Here is a 17760-nt window from a genome sequence, read left to right on the forward strand (position 1 = left end):
AGCCAAGTCTCCATGGCCCAAACACCCCAGTTTGGGACTCAAGCTGTCCCCACTTCAGTCCTCCATTAAAATCAGGGCCATAATAATATGTATTTCCTTTTTACTGTCTGGTATGTTGTATATTTTCAACATTTTCTCTTTTCATACTATTTATGATCAACAGGTCTGCGCCATAAGTATTTCTACATGTTATTTTGTTTATACATGTATAGAATACTTAATATCACAAAATCCTCTGTGTGTACCCGCAGATGACATTTTCAGAACCACAAGTGGCCCCTGGCTCTGAATTCCAGTCTGAGCAGGTTGAGGGTCGCAGGGTCAGTAAGGTCATCAAGACAACTGTCATCCACGGAGACAGAATGGAGAAACACCTTGGAGACCCCAAGTTAGCTTCTGACCTTCCAACAGCCAAAGATGATTTTAATATGGTATGATATGGCACTTTTAAATCCTTACCAATGTCTTTTCATTCAATGTAACCTTTTTCCTTTTCCACAAAATATAATTCAGAGTAGAAATTCTGCAACTTATGTAGTCAGATAAATTATTTTAAGTGTGATCTATTTCGTTTGGGCTAGCTATTTCAAAAAACTGATCGATCTTGGAGCAATACACAAAAGGCTCACGTTTTGAAGTCTGATTTAATCTTGACTTTTCCTTTTCTTTTTGAAGCGATTTTCTGGATAACACACTTTTAAGCAAAGTAATTTTCTTGGACTATAAATTTTGACTCACCCTGATATTTGCCCACCACCAGCACAGTTTATTTCTCAGATCTTTGGACCCTGATAGGGAGCCGAGTCTGATTGGGAGTCCATCTCAGTATTGACTAAACACAGAATATTATGAACCATGGTACAATTCACAACTTGGCCATTGTCTGTACCGTTTAAATATTTTCATCATACAGGCAATGGATATTTCAACAATTTATTTTATTTTTATTTCGTTCCCCATTTTGAATTTATTTTCTTTCCTAGCTTAGGGTCTTGCTGTATGAGTGAGCAAGCAGATGTCTTTGCTTCCAGGTCTTTCCTCTTCTCAAGTCACTTCTCATTAGGAAGTGCAAGAGAAACCCATATTGACTGACTCTTTGATTCCTTTCCCTCATGGGGAATCTTAAGTGTTAATAAATGTTCTTCTACCATTGTATACTCATGTTCAAGGTCATTACATGTTGCCTACTCCTGTTTTTATGTCACGTAAATACATCTACTTTCAAAAACTCTGATTGAGAACCTAAGACCCTTGCGCTAAACCGTGTCATTATGGTTCCCCAGAGAGCAGGAAAAATGTTTTGAATGCAATTAACTATCCCATGTGCTGCCACTGCTCTGCACAGACACGGAGGGGGAAACTGGAATACTAACCGAATGAAAAACATCGAGGGCATGAGAGTGGTGAGTAGTATTAGACAGGCACAGGCTGTTATTGGCAGAAGAACAGGACAAAGCAGATGAGTATGATCTGCAGAATAAATATTATGCCCTACTTTCAACGCCCAAACAGTAACCTTAATTTGCACTCTTACATGTGCCAACAATGCATACATCAATGGGGGAGTACTCTGGTACACTAAAATGACCTCTGACAAACTAGTTAGTTAAATAAAATTTAATGTATGTAACTCATAACAGATAATGACATTAGTTCCCTTGAATGCAAATTCGGTGTTAGGGCAACTGGTGAGTGTATTTTGTAATGTGTAGCAGAATATTTCCAGAAATATGTATCAGGAACATAACAGGATTCAGAGTATAGATTGTCCAGTGGCAAAGCAGTTAAGGGTTCAGATTTCATCTATCATGAAAAATGTTAACATTGATGACATCCTGGAAATGGCTTAAAAAGAGGATGAATACACAATGCCAGAACAAGTGAAAGTGCTTGACTCAGGCTTCATCCTGAATCATTTCTTAAGATGTATGACATCCTCTGCGGGGTGTTTCCTGATCTACGAGCCTGATACAATGGGGTGAGTTTTAGGATGAGCAGATGGTAGGATTGGTTGTGGGTGGGGTGGTTCAATGGGCAAAACTTCAAAATGTGTTGGTACAACCGCTCCAACCCTTCGACTTCCAGATTTTACTGAGGCAGGGCAAGGGGTGGGCAGCCAACCTGGTTCCAGGAAGTGGAAAGGCTTTTAGAAGATGTTAATGAGGCTGGAAGCAGGTTCATCTGTGGTCGACTGAGTTTCATGAGTGGGAAACCTGACAGCTGCAGCAAGACGAGGAGCTCCGTGGAGAATGTAAGTGCCTTCACAGCACTCCCTGTGGCCCACGAGGAGGAGGAGAGCCTCCTCCCTCCTGCCCCAAGCGCCCTCCCCAACAAGCTCTGACACCATCTGAACCCCTCCCCATTCATACCCACCCCAACCTCTTAGATTGGACCCCTCCTCCAGAAGATGGGGTTGCATCCCCCTTTGGGACCTTTTGGTTTTGAGGTTCCATAATACGTGGAAAACCTAGACCCCCGGCTTTCCCACATGTTCTGGACCCCCAACACCCACCCCCCACTCCCATCCTCCCACCCAGTTTGCCAGCACATTCAACATCTATGGTTACCATTGACCAGAAACTGAACTGAACCAGCCATATACATTGTGTGGCTACAAGAGCAATCAGAGGCTGGGAATTCTGTGACAAGTAACTCAGCTCCTGACTTCCCAAAACCTGTCCACCATCTTCAAGGCACAAGTCAGGAGTGTGATGGAATACTCTCCACTTGCCTGGTTGAGTGCAGCTTCCTCAACACTCAAGAAGCTTGACACCATCCAGGACAAAGCAGCCCACTTGATTGGCACCACATCCACCACCTTGAACATTCTCATCCACCATCACCTGCGCACAGGTGCAGCAGTGTACACAATCTATAAAATGCACTGCAGCAACTCACCAAGGCTCCTTCGACAGCACCTTCCAAACCTGTGACATAGACCACTAAGAAGGACAAGGGCAACAGATGCATGGGAACGTCACCGCCTGCAAGTTCTCCTCCAAGTCACTCACCATCCTGACTTGGAAATATATTGCCATTCCTTCACTGTCGCTGGATCAAAGTCCTGGAATTCTCTTTCATAACAGCACTGTCTTCTTGAACCACATAACAGTGGTTCAAGAAGACGGCTCACCATCATCTTCTCAAGAGCAGTTAGGGATGGGCAATAAATGTTGGCCTAGCCAGCAATGTCCACATCCCATGAAAGACTTTTTTAAAATCCCCCAAATAACAGCATATAAACCTCAGTATGCCTTGAAAACTGAGTTATTTCAAATAAAAATTTCAGTCCAAGTTTTAAATTTTGGAGTAATAAGATTATTCTAAGAGTAACCCTGAGAATGATAAGGTGAATAATCAAGTAAGCAGCAGTAAGGCATCTCAAGCAGCCTGAGAACTTTTCTGGATCACTTTGACACAGAAATTACTGTAAATTTTCCACTCGGGAAATGCATGACTATTGTGCTTTTTTTTTTGTTTCTCATTCTTTGAGAGGTTTATACAGATTTTTAGTGCAGCAATATGTGTTTATGTATTTGTACTGTTTTCGTTCTGCCCAGGCTCTAAGTTTTGCAGGGAACCATGGAAAGGTCCACATCCCAAATGTAGCTCACAGAGAGATTGTAAAAGAGGATGGATCAGTTATTAAAAGGTTTGGGCTACTCTGTAGTGTTCTTGTTTTTTTCAGTAGCTAGTATTACTAACCAGCCAGAGTGTGGTGGCGGTCTGCCTGCACCTCTTACCACTCAGGAACGAGCAGTATTTGGAAAGTAGCTACAGTGGTGTCATTTAACATGACATGATTGGTGTATGCTAACAATTAATCTAGAGGCATTGCATGCAGTGATTTGAAACCTGCTGGCATGTTTTTAAGTTATTTTGTTGCTCTGAAGCGCTGTTAAACTATAAAAGCCGTATGGCGAGTGCTGGCAGATGGCATTGGCTGCGATAGCTTCTGGTAGGAGAAAAGGCACAAAATAAGATAAAACTATTGCAATATGACTCATTTCGTGTGTTTATTTTTAAAAAGTACATTGAGAAGCCATTTAATCAAACAGTTCAGACGACCACCCTATTTTGTAAATAATTTTAAATGAATAATTGGGATACATTACCAAATTATAATTGTGACTACAGTTGTGACTATGTTAAGTAATATTCAGTCAGCATAGAAAGTGATATGCAGCATTACTTAATCAGTATACATGTAGGGCAATAGACTGCTTCTTTACGACATGATTCTAACTCTTAATTCTCCTATATGAAGGCAGAAATGAGATTTACCATATATACGATTTACACTGAAAATCAAGGGTACCTCAAAATTTTCACCTTAAATTTTCCAAGGGCAGAATTTTCTGCCTATTGGGCGGGCGGAGTGGGAGCGGGCGCGGGTGGGCATGGATCCGATTGCAGCCCGCGATCGGGTCCGTGCCACCATTTTACCAATTAAGGCCCGCCCAGTGTGAATCGCGACTCCCGAGGACAGCGGGAGTGGATGGGCAGCGGCGGGACTGCAATGACCACAGGGTCCAATGGCGACCCGGGGGCCTGTTTTAAAAACTGCTGCAGCCTTTGAAAGGCTGACAAACGCGGCTAGTGGAAGGGCTCCCCAGAGCACTGCTGGTGAGCAGGCCAGGCAGGAGGGAATGGCAGGGGGACACTGAGCCCCTCGTTTTTGAGACAATTGTCTTGCTGCCCTCCTTGAGGAGGTGGCAGCACGACGGGAGGTCCTCGTACCCCAGGACGGGAGGAGGAGGCCTCCCCACATGACTAAACGTGCCTGGGAGGAGGTGGCGGAGGTGGTGAGTTCCCACGACCTGGTGCGATGCACCTGGATCCAGTGTCGCAAGCGCTTCAACGACCTCTTGCGCTTGGGAAGGTGAGTACCATGTTGGCATTGATCACTTAACCCAGCAGGCAGGCTTCCCCCCCAGCGGCCCCCCACCCCCGGCAACTCTGAGTGTACTGACTGCATTGAATCATTGACGGCATGTGTCCTTCGCTGGGTGGGCCAGCAGATATTGCCCATGTGCAGGTCACCCTGAGAGGGTGGTGAAGAGATGGGTTCTGCACCCGCAGCATGTGGTACACTGAGACCCACATGACTGTTTTGAAGGCAACCTAGGCGCAGTGCTGGAACTCCAGGACATGCCAAAGTCAGGGTAATGACATGCTGGGAGGGGAGCTTAAAGGTGGCGTGGCACCGATCGATCTGCTGTCCTCTGCGCTGCACGTGCTTGCACCTCCTTGCTATGGAAGGTTAGACCGTGTGGTACCAAATGTGATGTAGGCAGCATTTGGCCAAGGGAGGTGGGGGGGAGGAAACAGGTCTAGCATCTTTGTGTGAGTGTTCAACAGCAGCAGAATGAGGAGACACTGGAGCCCTGCAATGTCCCAATCTGGTTGGGCTGGGCCATGCGCGAAGAAAATCCAGGTACAAGTTGCACTAATCAATGCTCTTCCCTCCTTTTCAGGAGAAGAATGCACATAATGCCGCCGAGCAGGTGAGGACTGGCGGAGGGCCGGTTCAGGTGGCGATTCTCAGCTGATTCAAGCAGGAGGCCCTAGATCTGGAGAGGTGCCATGCGCCCAGGTCCACCGGTGTCGGTGAGGCTGGCGTGCCAGGGGCAGGTATGTTTGCCCAGCAGTGAGGTCACCATTGTTCTCTCAGTAGCCATGGCAGTGCTGAAAGTTCAGTGACTGAAGTTTGCAACATGGCTTGGCCATTGCCCAGCACAAGATTGTGGAGAACGCAGCATGCAACCACTATGAGCGACGCACGATATGGGGGGTACTGGAGTGTGCCCCCTGAGCGGTCCAGGCATCGGAAGCCACCACAGCCCTTGTAGAGGCATGGCTCCTATTATGCAGCCTCTGTTCTTGGATGGCGGAGAGGCGTCATGAGCCACCTTCTGAGGGGATAGCCCCTGTCACCCAGCAGCCATCCATCCAGCCGGGCTGGAGCACTGAAGAGCCCCAGCACCTGGGAGTGTCTGAGGATGTAGGCGTCGTGGGAGCTGCCAGGGTACCTTGCACAGACTTGAAGAATCTGCATCCTGTGGTCACACACTATCTGCACGTTCATGGAGTGGAAGCCCTTCCTGTTGACGAAGGCACCGGGCTCACCTTGATGACCACGTGTACCGTCTATAGCACCCTGGACACGGGGGAAGCCAGCAATGGCTGCGAAGCCTCTGGCTCGCTATGTCTGGCTGGCCTGGTCCCAACGGTAGTAGATGAAGGTCAATGCATGCCTGAACAGAACGTCTGTAACCTGCTTGACACAAGTGTGGACAGCTGATTGGGAGACACCGCAAAGGTCACCCACTGACAACCTGGCAGGAGCCAGAGGCATAGAAGTTGAGGGCAGCTGTGACCTTTAGAGCCACTGGCATAGGGTGTCCACCCACACAATTTGCAGAGATCTCAGGCCCAATCATCTGACAGATATTGTTGACTGTCTCCCTTGAGAGACGGAGCCTCCTTCGGCACAGCACCTTGGACATATTGAGGTAGCTGCTTCGCCGCCCGTAAACCCTGGCAGCAGGATAATGGCATCTTCTGTGGCCCCTTCCGCCTTGGACTACCTGCTGGCCCTGTGCCCCTTGTGACTGCGCCTGTCCTCCCAAAGGTAGCTTCCCTGGAAGGTGAATGTGCACTCCTGGCCTCCTCCCCTTCTAGCCCTCTTTCCTCCTCAGAGAAGGTGCCTCCAGTGGAGAGTTCAACTCCCATTCCCAGGCTAAGGGAAGGCTTCCTGAAACCTGCAGGCCCAAAAAAGATTCTTCAGTGCAAAGTGCTGTCCTGAAGGTTAAGAGCCCAAACCAAGCAGCTGGTGTGTGTTTTGAAGTATTGCAGATCACACAGGCAAGTATCAGTAGCTTTAAAAAAACAATATTTGACAGAGCACACTCGTGACCCCACTGAGCCCTCTTATCCCACCCGTGGATGAGGTTTATACAAATGTGTCCTACCCGCCAGCCAGTTGTACCCGTGCGCCAACCTGAAAATTCACTGTCAATTGGCACCTTAAGGGCCTTAAGTGGCCCGTTAATTAATGGCGGGTGCGCATCGAATATCATCGCACACCCGCCCAACGAAATATCACGATGGCGCGCGGTGACGTCAGGACACTTGCCCGACATCACTGTGCATCATTTTACGCCTCGGCATGCGGGTCCCGCCCCCTCAAGCCAATGGGAAAATTCTGCCCCAAGTATTTTTTTGGAAGGGGAGGTCGGGTTGGGATTCTTTCTAATATTCTCCATTCCTCTCCTGAGGACAATGGCTGGAATTTTCTGGATATGCCTGCGACGGGAATCAACGTGGGTGGGACCAGAAAATTTGGAGAGCAGCCAAATATCCCCCGACTTTGGACAGGAATTTCCGATCCCACCATCCTGCCCCAATGACTCATACTGGAGTGTAGTTCAATGAGTGCTTACTTCTCAAGTATGTACCTATCTACCTTTTAAACCCATTAATTTGTTTCACATTATGCCCTTCTGAGGAAATGCCACATTCTCCCATTCCTTTGTTACGACGATTTTTTTCCATGATTTTCTTTTAACCAGCTTATTTCGCATTTTAACATTCGAGACCCTTGTTTTGAAATACTCTACTGGATGGAAGACTTGCTCTCTGTGACCCTGTCATGTCCCTACTCTAATTTAAACATCTCAATCAGATCACCCTGATCCTCATCTCTAGGTAATATGACTTAAATTTACTTTGTCTCACATCACAGCTAATCCCTTTAATCCAAGTATCATCCAGGTGAATCATCAATGGGTTTTCTCAAGGAAAATTTGTCCTTCCTCAGAAGCAAGTATGGGAGCATTAGTGATTATGTAACTGGACAAATAGTCAAGAGGTCTGAATTTATGATCTGTAGACGTGAGCTCAAATCCCACCGGAGCAGCTGGAAAATTTAAATTCAATTACTTGAATAAAATCTGGAATAAAAAACCTGGTAGCAGTAGGGGTAACCATGAAACTACCAGATTCTTGTTTTTAAAATAAGAAAATACGTTGTGCTTTCTCAACCTGGCCTGTATGTGACTCCAGACCGACCTTTGAATCTTAACTGTCATCAAAGATGGCCACATGCCACTCAATTGTATCAAGAAATTCACTACCATCTCTTCAAGGGAAATTAACAATGGGCAATAAATACTGCTCCCACCAGTAATGTCCACATCCTGTGACTCAAGAAAAAAAATTGAATTTCCAACATTGAACATGATATTCCTACTGAGATACTTTCAGCTGCTTAAGCCCTAAACTCCGGAATTCACTCCCTAAGCTCATCCACCTCTCTACATTTCTCCTTCGAGCCGGTTCACCAAATCTGACTTTTTGGTTACCTGTTCTGCTATCTCCTTATTGGCATGATGTCAAATTTTATTCGCTATAAAGTTGCCTTAGAAAGTTTTACTACATTAAAGGTGCTATAAAAAGGGAAGCTGTTGTTGTTTGTACGACCAATGCTTAACTATGGTAATGATTCCATGTATTTATATTATGGGCAGGATTTTTGTGGAGGAGGGGGGGAAGGATGCATCCGGAAACTTCCCAATTTGGTGGACCTATCTCTTTTAAAAAGGCCCCCGCCTGCCATATTTCTGTTCCAAGGAGGTGAGGGCAGAATGGAGTCAAACCCACCACTGCGGAAGGCAGGCCTGTGGCAACAACAGAGGCAGGCAGTTGGCCAGGCCGGCATGCTAGAATGCCTGCCTCCATTTACTTGGACATTAGTCCAGTTTAAATGATGAATGTTGGGCCGTCAAACACTCAGCCTTCCTCACCCTCCGCCCACCCCACATGCCCCCTCATATTCTCCATGCCACCTCGACGCCCCCAGTCCCCCCCATATCCACCATGTATCCACCATTGGCACTTGCCCAGTATTCACTATGGGTAGACCTCAGGAGCCATGGTATTTGAAATGGAAATTGAAAAAAATTAAACTGCTAACATTTAATAGCACTCTCACTCAAACACACTTCATGCTGAAAAAAAACTGTCATTCATTAAACCCATTCAAAAAATTTAAATCCCCTCAAGTGGTTAATCTGTCATAAAAGCAAACATCTATTTCACTAACCACATCAAAGACTGATTATCCTTTAATAACCTCTTAATGCTATTGATCAAAATGTGAATACAGCCTTCTGCTCAGATAAGTGGTTCTGTAACTTTTGAAACTCAGCCAAGCATTCATATGCTCAGCTGTCAAAACAAATTTTTGCCAATGCAAATAATGGAGCCTCTTGAAACTAAAAGCCCATTTGCTCTTTTTCCCTAAACTGCACCAAATGCCTCATCAATCAAAGCAGCCCAGGAGCAGTTATCTGTTTTTTTACCCTCCTCTAAATGAAAGCTGTAAACATTTTTTTTTTCAAATTAATAGGGCTCTAGGCAGATAAATCATTTGGGATTATGATACTAGAGATCCCAAGCAGTGTTGTCTTCAGTTTTGTATACATAGTAGCACTTTTCCCAATCTGAAAAGTATCCAAATGCATCTCAATACTTACACAATGCTGATCAATATAATGGTCAACTTACCTTTACAAGATAGAGCCCTAAAATCAATCAATGCAGTAAAAACAAAGTTAACTTAAAATACAGCTTTTAACTATCAAAATTGAAAGCAAAAATGCTTTTTGTTTTGTTTTGCAAAACCTGTTAATGAAAGTATTCCAGGAGCAGGTGGCTGCTTTTTGTTTTGTTTCTTTACTTGGGACTGGAATTCCCCCATTGTTCACACCTTCTATGAGAGCCTATGAACAATGTGTACTTACAAAAAGGGATCAACTCCACTGACTCCACGGGAGAGGGGGGTTGCAGTAGCAAGGGAGTTAAACTGCCCAAACCATACATTGGAGCTGGCAAGGTGGGAGTGCTGAGTGTGGGCTGACTGACAACACCCTTAACCTGCATTGGCAGAAATTGCCACAAATGGGAATGGGGGCAGGATTCCCGGAAGCGCCCACCATTTTTAAAAGGCGCCCTAGTTGGCACAACTCACAAAAATCTGAGCCTATAGACCTGTTGAAGCCCAACTTCCATTAACCTTTTTGATCACATTTTGTACTTATGAGCTAGCTTTTGGTGGCTTCTTTGACCAGGCAACTAATATCTTTTCAGTCATTTTCCTCCATGCTTCCCCATTTAAAGTCAAAAGGTAAGTATCTTACATTCTGTTATATTAAACTGTATCTTAAATCTGGCAGTATGGATTAGCTCCACATTTGGCAGTGTATTTACCAATTGAATCACAAGGGCACTCAACATTTCTCTTTAGTCTTACTCTATTCCAAACCTCAGAAAATATTTTAATCAGTTGATCCCTTTGGTGCTGTGGTCCTTAGAAATACACCAGTCATTGATTGCACAGGGAAACTGTATCCAATGCCCTAAAATAAAAGCAAAATACTGCAGATGCTGGAAACCTGAAATAAAAACAGAAAATGCTGGGAAAACTCAGCATGTAAGACCATAAGACATAGGAGCAGAAATTAGGCCATTCGGCCCATCGAGTCTGCTCCACCATTCAATCATGGCTGATAAGTTTCTCAACCCCATTCTCCCGCTTTTTCTCCGTAACCTTTGATCCCCTTACCAATCAAGAACCTATCTATCTCGGTCTTAAATACACTCAATGACCTGGCCTCCACAGCCTTCTGTGGTAATGAATTCCATAGATTCACCACTCTCTGACTAAAGAAGTTTCCCCTCATCTCTGTACTAAAAGGTCTTCCCTTTACTCTGAGGCTGTGCCCTCGGGTCCTAGTCTCTCCTACTAATGGAAACATCTTCCCCACGTCCACTCTATCCAAGCCTTTCAGTATTCTGTAAGTTTCAATCAGATCCCCTCTCATCCTTCTAAACTCCAACGAGTATAGACCCAGAGCCCTCAAACGTTCCTCGTATATTAAGTCTTTCATTCCTGGGATCATTCTCGTGAACCTCCTCTGGACCCTCTCCAGGGCCAGCACATCCTTCCTGAGATACGGGGCCCAAAATTGCTCACAATATTCTAAATGTGGTCTGACCAGAGCCTTATAAAGCCTCAGCTGCACATCCCAGCTTTTATATTCTAGTCCTCTCGAAATAAATGCCAACATTGCATTTGCCTTCCTAACTACCGACTCAACCTGCAAGTTAACCTTAAGAGAATCCTGGACTAGGACTCCCAAGTCCCTTTGCACTCCAGACTTCTGAATTCTCTCCCCATTTAGAAAATAGTCTATGCCTCTATTCTTCCTACCAAAGTGCATGTCCTCACACTTCCCCACGTTGTATTCCATCTGCCACTACTTTGTCCATTCTCCTAACCTGTCCAAATCCTTCTGCAGCCTCCCCGCCTCCTCAATACTACCTGTCCCTCCACCTATCTTTGTATCATCTGCAAACTTAGCCAGGATGCCCTCAGTTCCTTCATCTAGATCATTAATGTATAAAGTGAAAAGTTGTGGTCCCGACACTGACCCCTGCGGAACTCCACTAGTCACCGGCCGCCATCCTGAGAAGGACCCCCTTATCCCCACTCTCTGCCTCCTGTCAGACAGCCAACCTTCTATCCATGCTAGTACCTTGCCTCTAACACCATGGGCTCTTATCTTACTGAGCAGCCTCCTGTGCGGCACCTTGTCAAAGGCCTTCTGGAAGTCCAAGTAGATAACATCCATTGGCTCGCCTTTGTCTAACCTACTCGTTACCTCCTTAAAGAATTCTAACAGATTTGTCAGGCATGACCTCCTCTTGATGAAACCATGCTGACTTTGCCCGATTTTACCAAGCACTTCCTAGTATTCTGAAATCTCAACCTTAATAATGGACTCTAAAATCTTAACAACGACCGAGGTCAGGCTAATCGGCCTGTAATTTCACGTCTTTTGCCTCACTCCCTTCTTAAACAGGGGGGTTACATTAGCAATTTTCCAGTCCTCTGGGACGCTCCCTGACTCCAGTGATTCCTGAAAGATCACCACTAACGCCTCCACTATCTCTTCAGCTATCTCCTTCTGAACTCTGGGGTGTAATCCATCTGGTCCAGGTGATTTATCCACCTTCAGACCTTTCAGTTTTCCTAGCACCTTCTCCTTGGTAATGGCCACCATACTCACCTCTGCCCCCCGACTCTCTTGAACTTTGGGGATGTCACTTGTGTCTTCCTCTGTGAATATATCTGGCAGCATCTGTAGAGAAACAGAGTTAACGTTCTGAAGTAGAGTCATCCAGACTCGACACATTAACTCTATTTCTCTCTCCACAGATGCTGCCAGACCTGCTGAGCTTTGCTAGCATTTTTTGTTTTTATTCCAACACACTAAATATTGGCGCAGATCTTCAACACGATGGAGAGTCTCTCTGTCGTTGCAAAAATTCTGGAAATAGCTGAAAATTAAGTCCCACCCCTTGTATTTCACATCTTCGCCGGGACGGGACTCGAATTGGGCCAGGGTTTGTGCATACGCAATTTGTGGAGGCAGCTGGCCATTTAAATCACCAGCTGCCTCCACTGAAGTGGGAGTTTGGAAGAACAGGAGTGTGGAATCCAGAGTGTGGAGATTAGAACAGGTAAAAGAAGGTCTGAACTTGTTGATGAGCTTGGATAACCAGGCTACCCCTTTGGATAAGGTTCCTGGGACAGCTTTGAGAGAGGTAAGGCACAATTTGGGAGAGGGAAGACATCTTTTGGGAGAAGTAAGGCGCCCTTAGGGAATGTTAAAAGTGAACATGATTATGCACTTTTTACGCACAAACTCATCGGAACTGGTCCAGCTGTCAAGGAAGTGTCCAGCTGCCAATGAAGTGTCCAGCTGTCCAGCTGCCAAGGAAGTGTCCAGCTGTCAAAGCTGTCCAGGAAGTGTCAAATCTGTCAAGGAACTTGCCAGGATACTAGGTGAGTTGGCATGGAGGCGTTAAGGGCACAGGGTGGTGGGTTTGGTGTGGGTTGGCATGAGTTGGCACTAAGTTGGCATGGGGCAATGGGAGGGTAGAGGGGCACTAAGTTGGCATAGGGGTAGGGGGCAATGTGAAGATGGCTAGTAGGGTGCTAAATTAGCATAGAGTTGTGAGGGGCCATGGGGAAGTGAGTGGGGCATGGATGGGGCATAGGGAGTGTGTGGTGTGATGATGAGGAGTGAGGGCTGGAGGAGTGTTTTTTGTTTTATTATTATTTATTTAAACACAGTGCCAGAGCACAGAGGCAGGCCTTGCGCCCTCCACATCTAGCAGTCTGTGCATTTGTTCCAGGGTTGCCTTCCCTGATTCTTGTTTCTGCCCATGCACCTCCCCTCCATCCCCCATCCCACATACCCACCCCCTATGAAAATCCGACCTGCTGGTGGCCATTTTTAAAGGTCTGGTTCACTGAGCAGGGAAATCACCCGACTTGGCGAACATGACTCACGGACGAAAGCCTGGGCCATTCAGTTTAGAAAGGTTCAATTTTTGGAGGAAAATTTGATATGAACCAATCTTGTTACTGAGTTTTTAGATGAAAGGTTGAAATATTCCATCTTTGTTTCTGCTTCCATCACTTTTTATTGAAAGGGCTGAGATTATTTTGCAGCTCCACTGGAGCTAGCAATTGCTAGTGTTAGATAATTCGACTTCTTCAGTGTGCTGATTGATTGTTTTCATGAAATCAATATATTATACTCTTCATTTTCACGCTGCGTAATCTCAAAATTCTTATATGTACTATAGATCTGACTGAACCCGATTTCCTGCTGGTTATAATGTTCCTACCTAGTTTCTAGTAACTCCATAGCACAAAACTGTCCACACTGGATCACAGATGCCACTGAATTGATAGTCGCATTCAATAAAACCATAATGACAGCTGGCGCGAGAAATGGAAACAAATACATTGATGCAGTAAGGTTTGCTTTTCCAAGGTTGGGATTAAGGCACATCATTGATGTAATGAGGAGGCAGTATACTTTGCATCTAACCATACTGTATGAATACCACCTAGTTTTCATTTTTATACAGCAGTGTAATTTCAAATCTCTTATAGGCACTACAGTTCGGAATGAACCCAACTTTCTTGCTGGCTGTAAGATTCCAATGAATGGTTGATGCTAATATTGGGTGCAGATTTTAGAAAATAGTGTGGGGTAGATTTTGATCTGGGCCCACTGCATAACCAGACACAGTAGAACACCTGCCTCACTAATCCCCAAATTGAGAGGGTCCTTCAAAAGGCATTATTTTCCTAGTTTAAGCATTTAAGTCGTCAATGTCTATTTCCAGTATCTGCCTGGAACACATAGGGCAGGATCTTCCGATCGGCGAGCAGGGCTGGGGCATGCGCGCAAAAAAGCGCACTCCCGGCTGAGGGAATCCACCCCACCCCCCCGCCCGCCCGCACAGGGAGCGCATAGCGTTTCCTAGCGGACGTCACACTGGGTGGCCCTTAATTGGCCCGCCCACGTAAAATGGCGCGCCCCTGATTGGGGGCGCTGATTGGAGGCGTGCTCGCCCGCACCCGCTCCCACACTTCCCCCCCCCCCCGCTAACAGGGGGGAAATTTTTCCCCTAAAAAAAAGACCCATGTGAATTTACAGTGCGAGCAATGCCTGTGCAGCTTGGACACAGATTGTTTCACTGCTAAGTTGGAATGCTTTGTGATTATTTCATGCAACACGTACCAATTTCTACCCCTTTATTCGTTACCATTGACGTCCTTCATTTTAACTTCACCCCCCCACCTTAACAAAAAACTTGAGCCAGCCCCTGAATATGCATTGGATGATAAGGTTGAATTATTTTTCTTTTTGGTATACTTAATCCTTGCCTGAATTTTTCAGGCGGTGGGCGGACTCAGCGGGAGCAGGCGGGGGCAGTCGCCTGTCCACAATCGGCTCTGCACCGCCATTTTACATTGGCGGGCCAATTAAGGCCTGCCCAGCATAAGACACGAGCAGTAACGCTCAGCACTACCTGTGCAGGCGGGCAGGGGGAGGACGGAGAGTCAGGGCCAGCGCTCTTTTGCACATGTGCGCTAAAGAGCGCTTCAATCTCCCTGAGGTACAGAGCTGCCTCAGATAGATTGAAAGGCTTTTGAAATTATTAAATAAAAAGTTTAAAAATGTATATAAACATGTCCCCTCGTGACTGTGTCGCACGCCGACTGAAAAATTCTGCCCCTTGCCAATGGGAATTCTTTATTTCCAAAATATATATATATACCTGTACACTTGTACCGCTCAACACACCGCATTCTGCTGTGCCTAATATATGAATGAAACAAACATGCTGCTTCAGAATATGCAGAAAAATATATGCAAGCCTTAGTTATTTATTGTACATTGTAAAAAAGTTCTCTTTTCATAGGCATGCTGTTTCCTCAGCAGAGCAGGGGCTATTTCTTCACACATTTGGGGAATGATAAAAGATTATTTACAATTTAAGAGCCCAGTCTACATTTCGCCATTTAAGCCAGATGTTTCTTCAAATTTATATCAATGGTTTAAGAGCTAAAGCATGAGGATAAATACTGCACTAATTTATTGTACAACTGCAAGAGTGCTGTCAGTTCTTGATTGGACTGTTCATGGATTTTTCTGCTCTTCAAATAATTAGCAAAGTGGCTGTTTGGAAAGCATTAATCGTATCCATAAACATAATACTAAGTTTTGTTTTCCTGGAGCCTCCCTTTCTCGTCTCCTTTATTTGTTTACTCTCTCTTTTCCATCTCTGTCTTGTTTTCTCCCTCCATCCCTGTTTCCAGGGCGACCATGAGTAAGACTAGCACACAGAAGAGGACTGTGGTGAAGGATCAGGAGGGGAAGCATATACACGAGGAACGGCTGGAGGACGTGCCTGAAGCGCTTCAAAAAGATGATCTGCAACACGACCTACAACAACTTCTTGGTCGCTTTTGCAGTGAGGACTGGAAACAGGATGAAAAATAAACAGCTCAAATCACGCATATCTATTCTGTCACTACTGCACAGTTTGCTCACATGAAGAAATTGTATATTATTTTTTTTCCATCTGAAGATGCTGGAGTACCTGTGCAGAAAGGTAGATTTGAATTAGACTTTTCTTTACCGTAAGTAAATTTGTGACCAAAGATGGCATCCATATCTTGGATGACTTATACTGTTTGAACAATAGAGCTTCCTCATATGGCTGTATTAGGAACATGCAAACATTGCTGCCTCCAAACTGCAACAACTGTTCTGAAATTCAGAAAATACTTCATCCACAGGCCTCTTCTCATTTTCTGTTTCAGAAGGACTTTACAACACAAACATGTAAATAGCAAAAGTGTTTTGGCTTATGAAACTAAGACACTGCCTACCTTGACTACACCAATCACCACCAAACACAAGATCCTTTCTTCATTGCCGAATTGAGTCTGACTAAATGTCGCCATAGTAACAGAGTGTGAGTGTGCAGGCCTAGTAGGGAGCACTTATGAATCTTACAGTCCCTCAAAACTTCTCAAAGCTTAATAACTATGCTAGCACCTGTACTTAATGTATCAGACATATCTCCATTAATTGCATTAGTATGAATTTAAACAGTGGGTGTGTGGCAGGCTACATTTGGTCGTGTAATTCATGCTGCCATACTTGTTTCCAGAAATTTGCAACTTTCTTCACTGCTTCCACCAAACCACATAGTCTTGCATCTGTGGTCTGGTACTTTCTACTGGCACCTGCACTGTAGATAAGTGGAACTGGGATGAACTTTACAAAAAAAAAGACAGAATCCTTTGGTTATTTCAGCATTATGTAACAAGACTGGCTTCTTTTTGTAAGTGCATGTAGTATTTATAGCTGTTGTAATCATCTATACGGTTGTTTAACCATCTTTGCACTGGGGAAATGTTTCAGCTCGCTGCCTCAACAGAAAAAAAGAGAAACAATAAAAGCAGGAATCAATTATGGTAAATATATAGTATTTTTTAATTGTTCAGTTCTACCCTTCAATGTATTCATAAGATTTTATTGTAGATTTTCTTTAAGTTATTATGGCACAGAAAACTTGTTAATATGAGGACAATATCTGCTCAGTGCTCAGAAAGTTAAATAAATAAATCTTTAATTTACTCACTCAATTAGTGCAGGCAGAATGTCAGTCCTGTTTTGTTTGTGTCGAGGCCTGTACTGACTGACTACAAGAACCAATGGAGAGAGTGTGTAACTGTTTTGGCCATGCTATGTGGTGTTACTTGCAGCACAGATGATGTCTCTGTAATTACATTTTGATTTATACCTTTTTTTTGCTGTGTAATCAAAGAACTTCAGAACTGTGAGAAGGAGTGAATTTTAAGTTGACGATTCAGCATCTTGTTCCCATGGTGATAACAAATATTGTATATGATATCTATGAGGGCATGTATTAGAATAAAGATAAATGGAAGCAAACTTAAAACACTAACAAATACATAGCAACTGCAATGTGTAAAATGGCTGATTTAATTAAAATAAAATGTACAAGTGTTACATGTAAATGTCTGTGATTATTATTTTTTCTCCCAAGCAGTAAAATGCTTATAAATGATTATGATGGTCTTGCAGCTGCCAGAACCAATCAGGTTTTGGCAGTAAAATCAAAATGACATTTGTACTTTGTTTTTAATTTCAAAGGATAACTTTTTTTGGAAAGAACCGGAAAAGATGTTTTCACCGTGTCTTTCAAAGTTCTTTGTCAGGTTTGTATACATCATATTCTGTATGAAGAATTATGGCAAAGGTCTTGAAACACACTGTTACCACAGTGATGGAT

The 17760-nt window shown here is 44.5% G+C and overlaps 1 protein-coding gene across 6 annotated transcripts in view; it reads left to right on the forward strand.

The window, feature by feature from the left end:
- Window positions 1-17485, forward strand: part of LOC144681248 (ankyrin-2-like) — an 866008-nt gene extending 848523 nt beyond the window's left edge. For all 6 annotated transcript variants that reach the window (XM_078542889.1, XM_078542897.1, XM_078542890.1 and 3 more), the window contains 3 exons: window positions 252-431; window positions 3561-3652; window positions 15752-17485. In XM_078542889.1, coding sequence (XP_078399015.1) covers window positions 252-431; window positions 3561-3652; window positions 15752-15935 — 456 coding nt within the window. In that variant the 3' untranslated portion in view covers window positions 15936-17485. The remainder of the gene's footprint in view (window positions 1-251; window positions 432-3560; window positions 3653-15751) is intronic.
- Window positions 17486-17760: the final 275 nt, after the last annotated feature.

The sequence above is a fragment of the Cetorhinus maximus genome, chromosome 1 (genome assembly GCF_964194155.1).
Source record: "Cetorhinus maximus chromosome 1, sCetMax3.hap1.1, whole genome shotgun sequence".
Classification (NCBI taxonomy): Eukaryota; Metazoa; Chordata; class Chondrichthyes; order Lamniformes; family Cetorhinidae; genus Cetorhinus; species Cetorhinus maximus.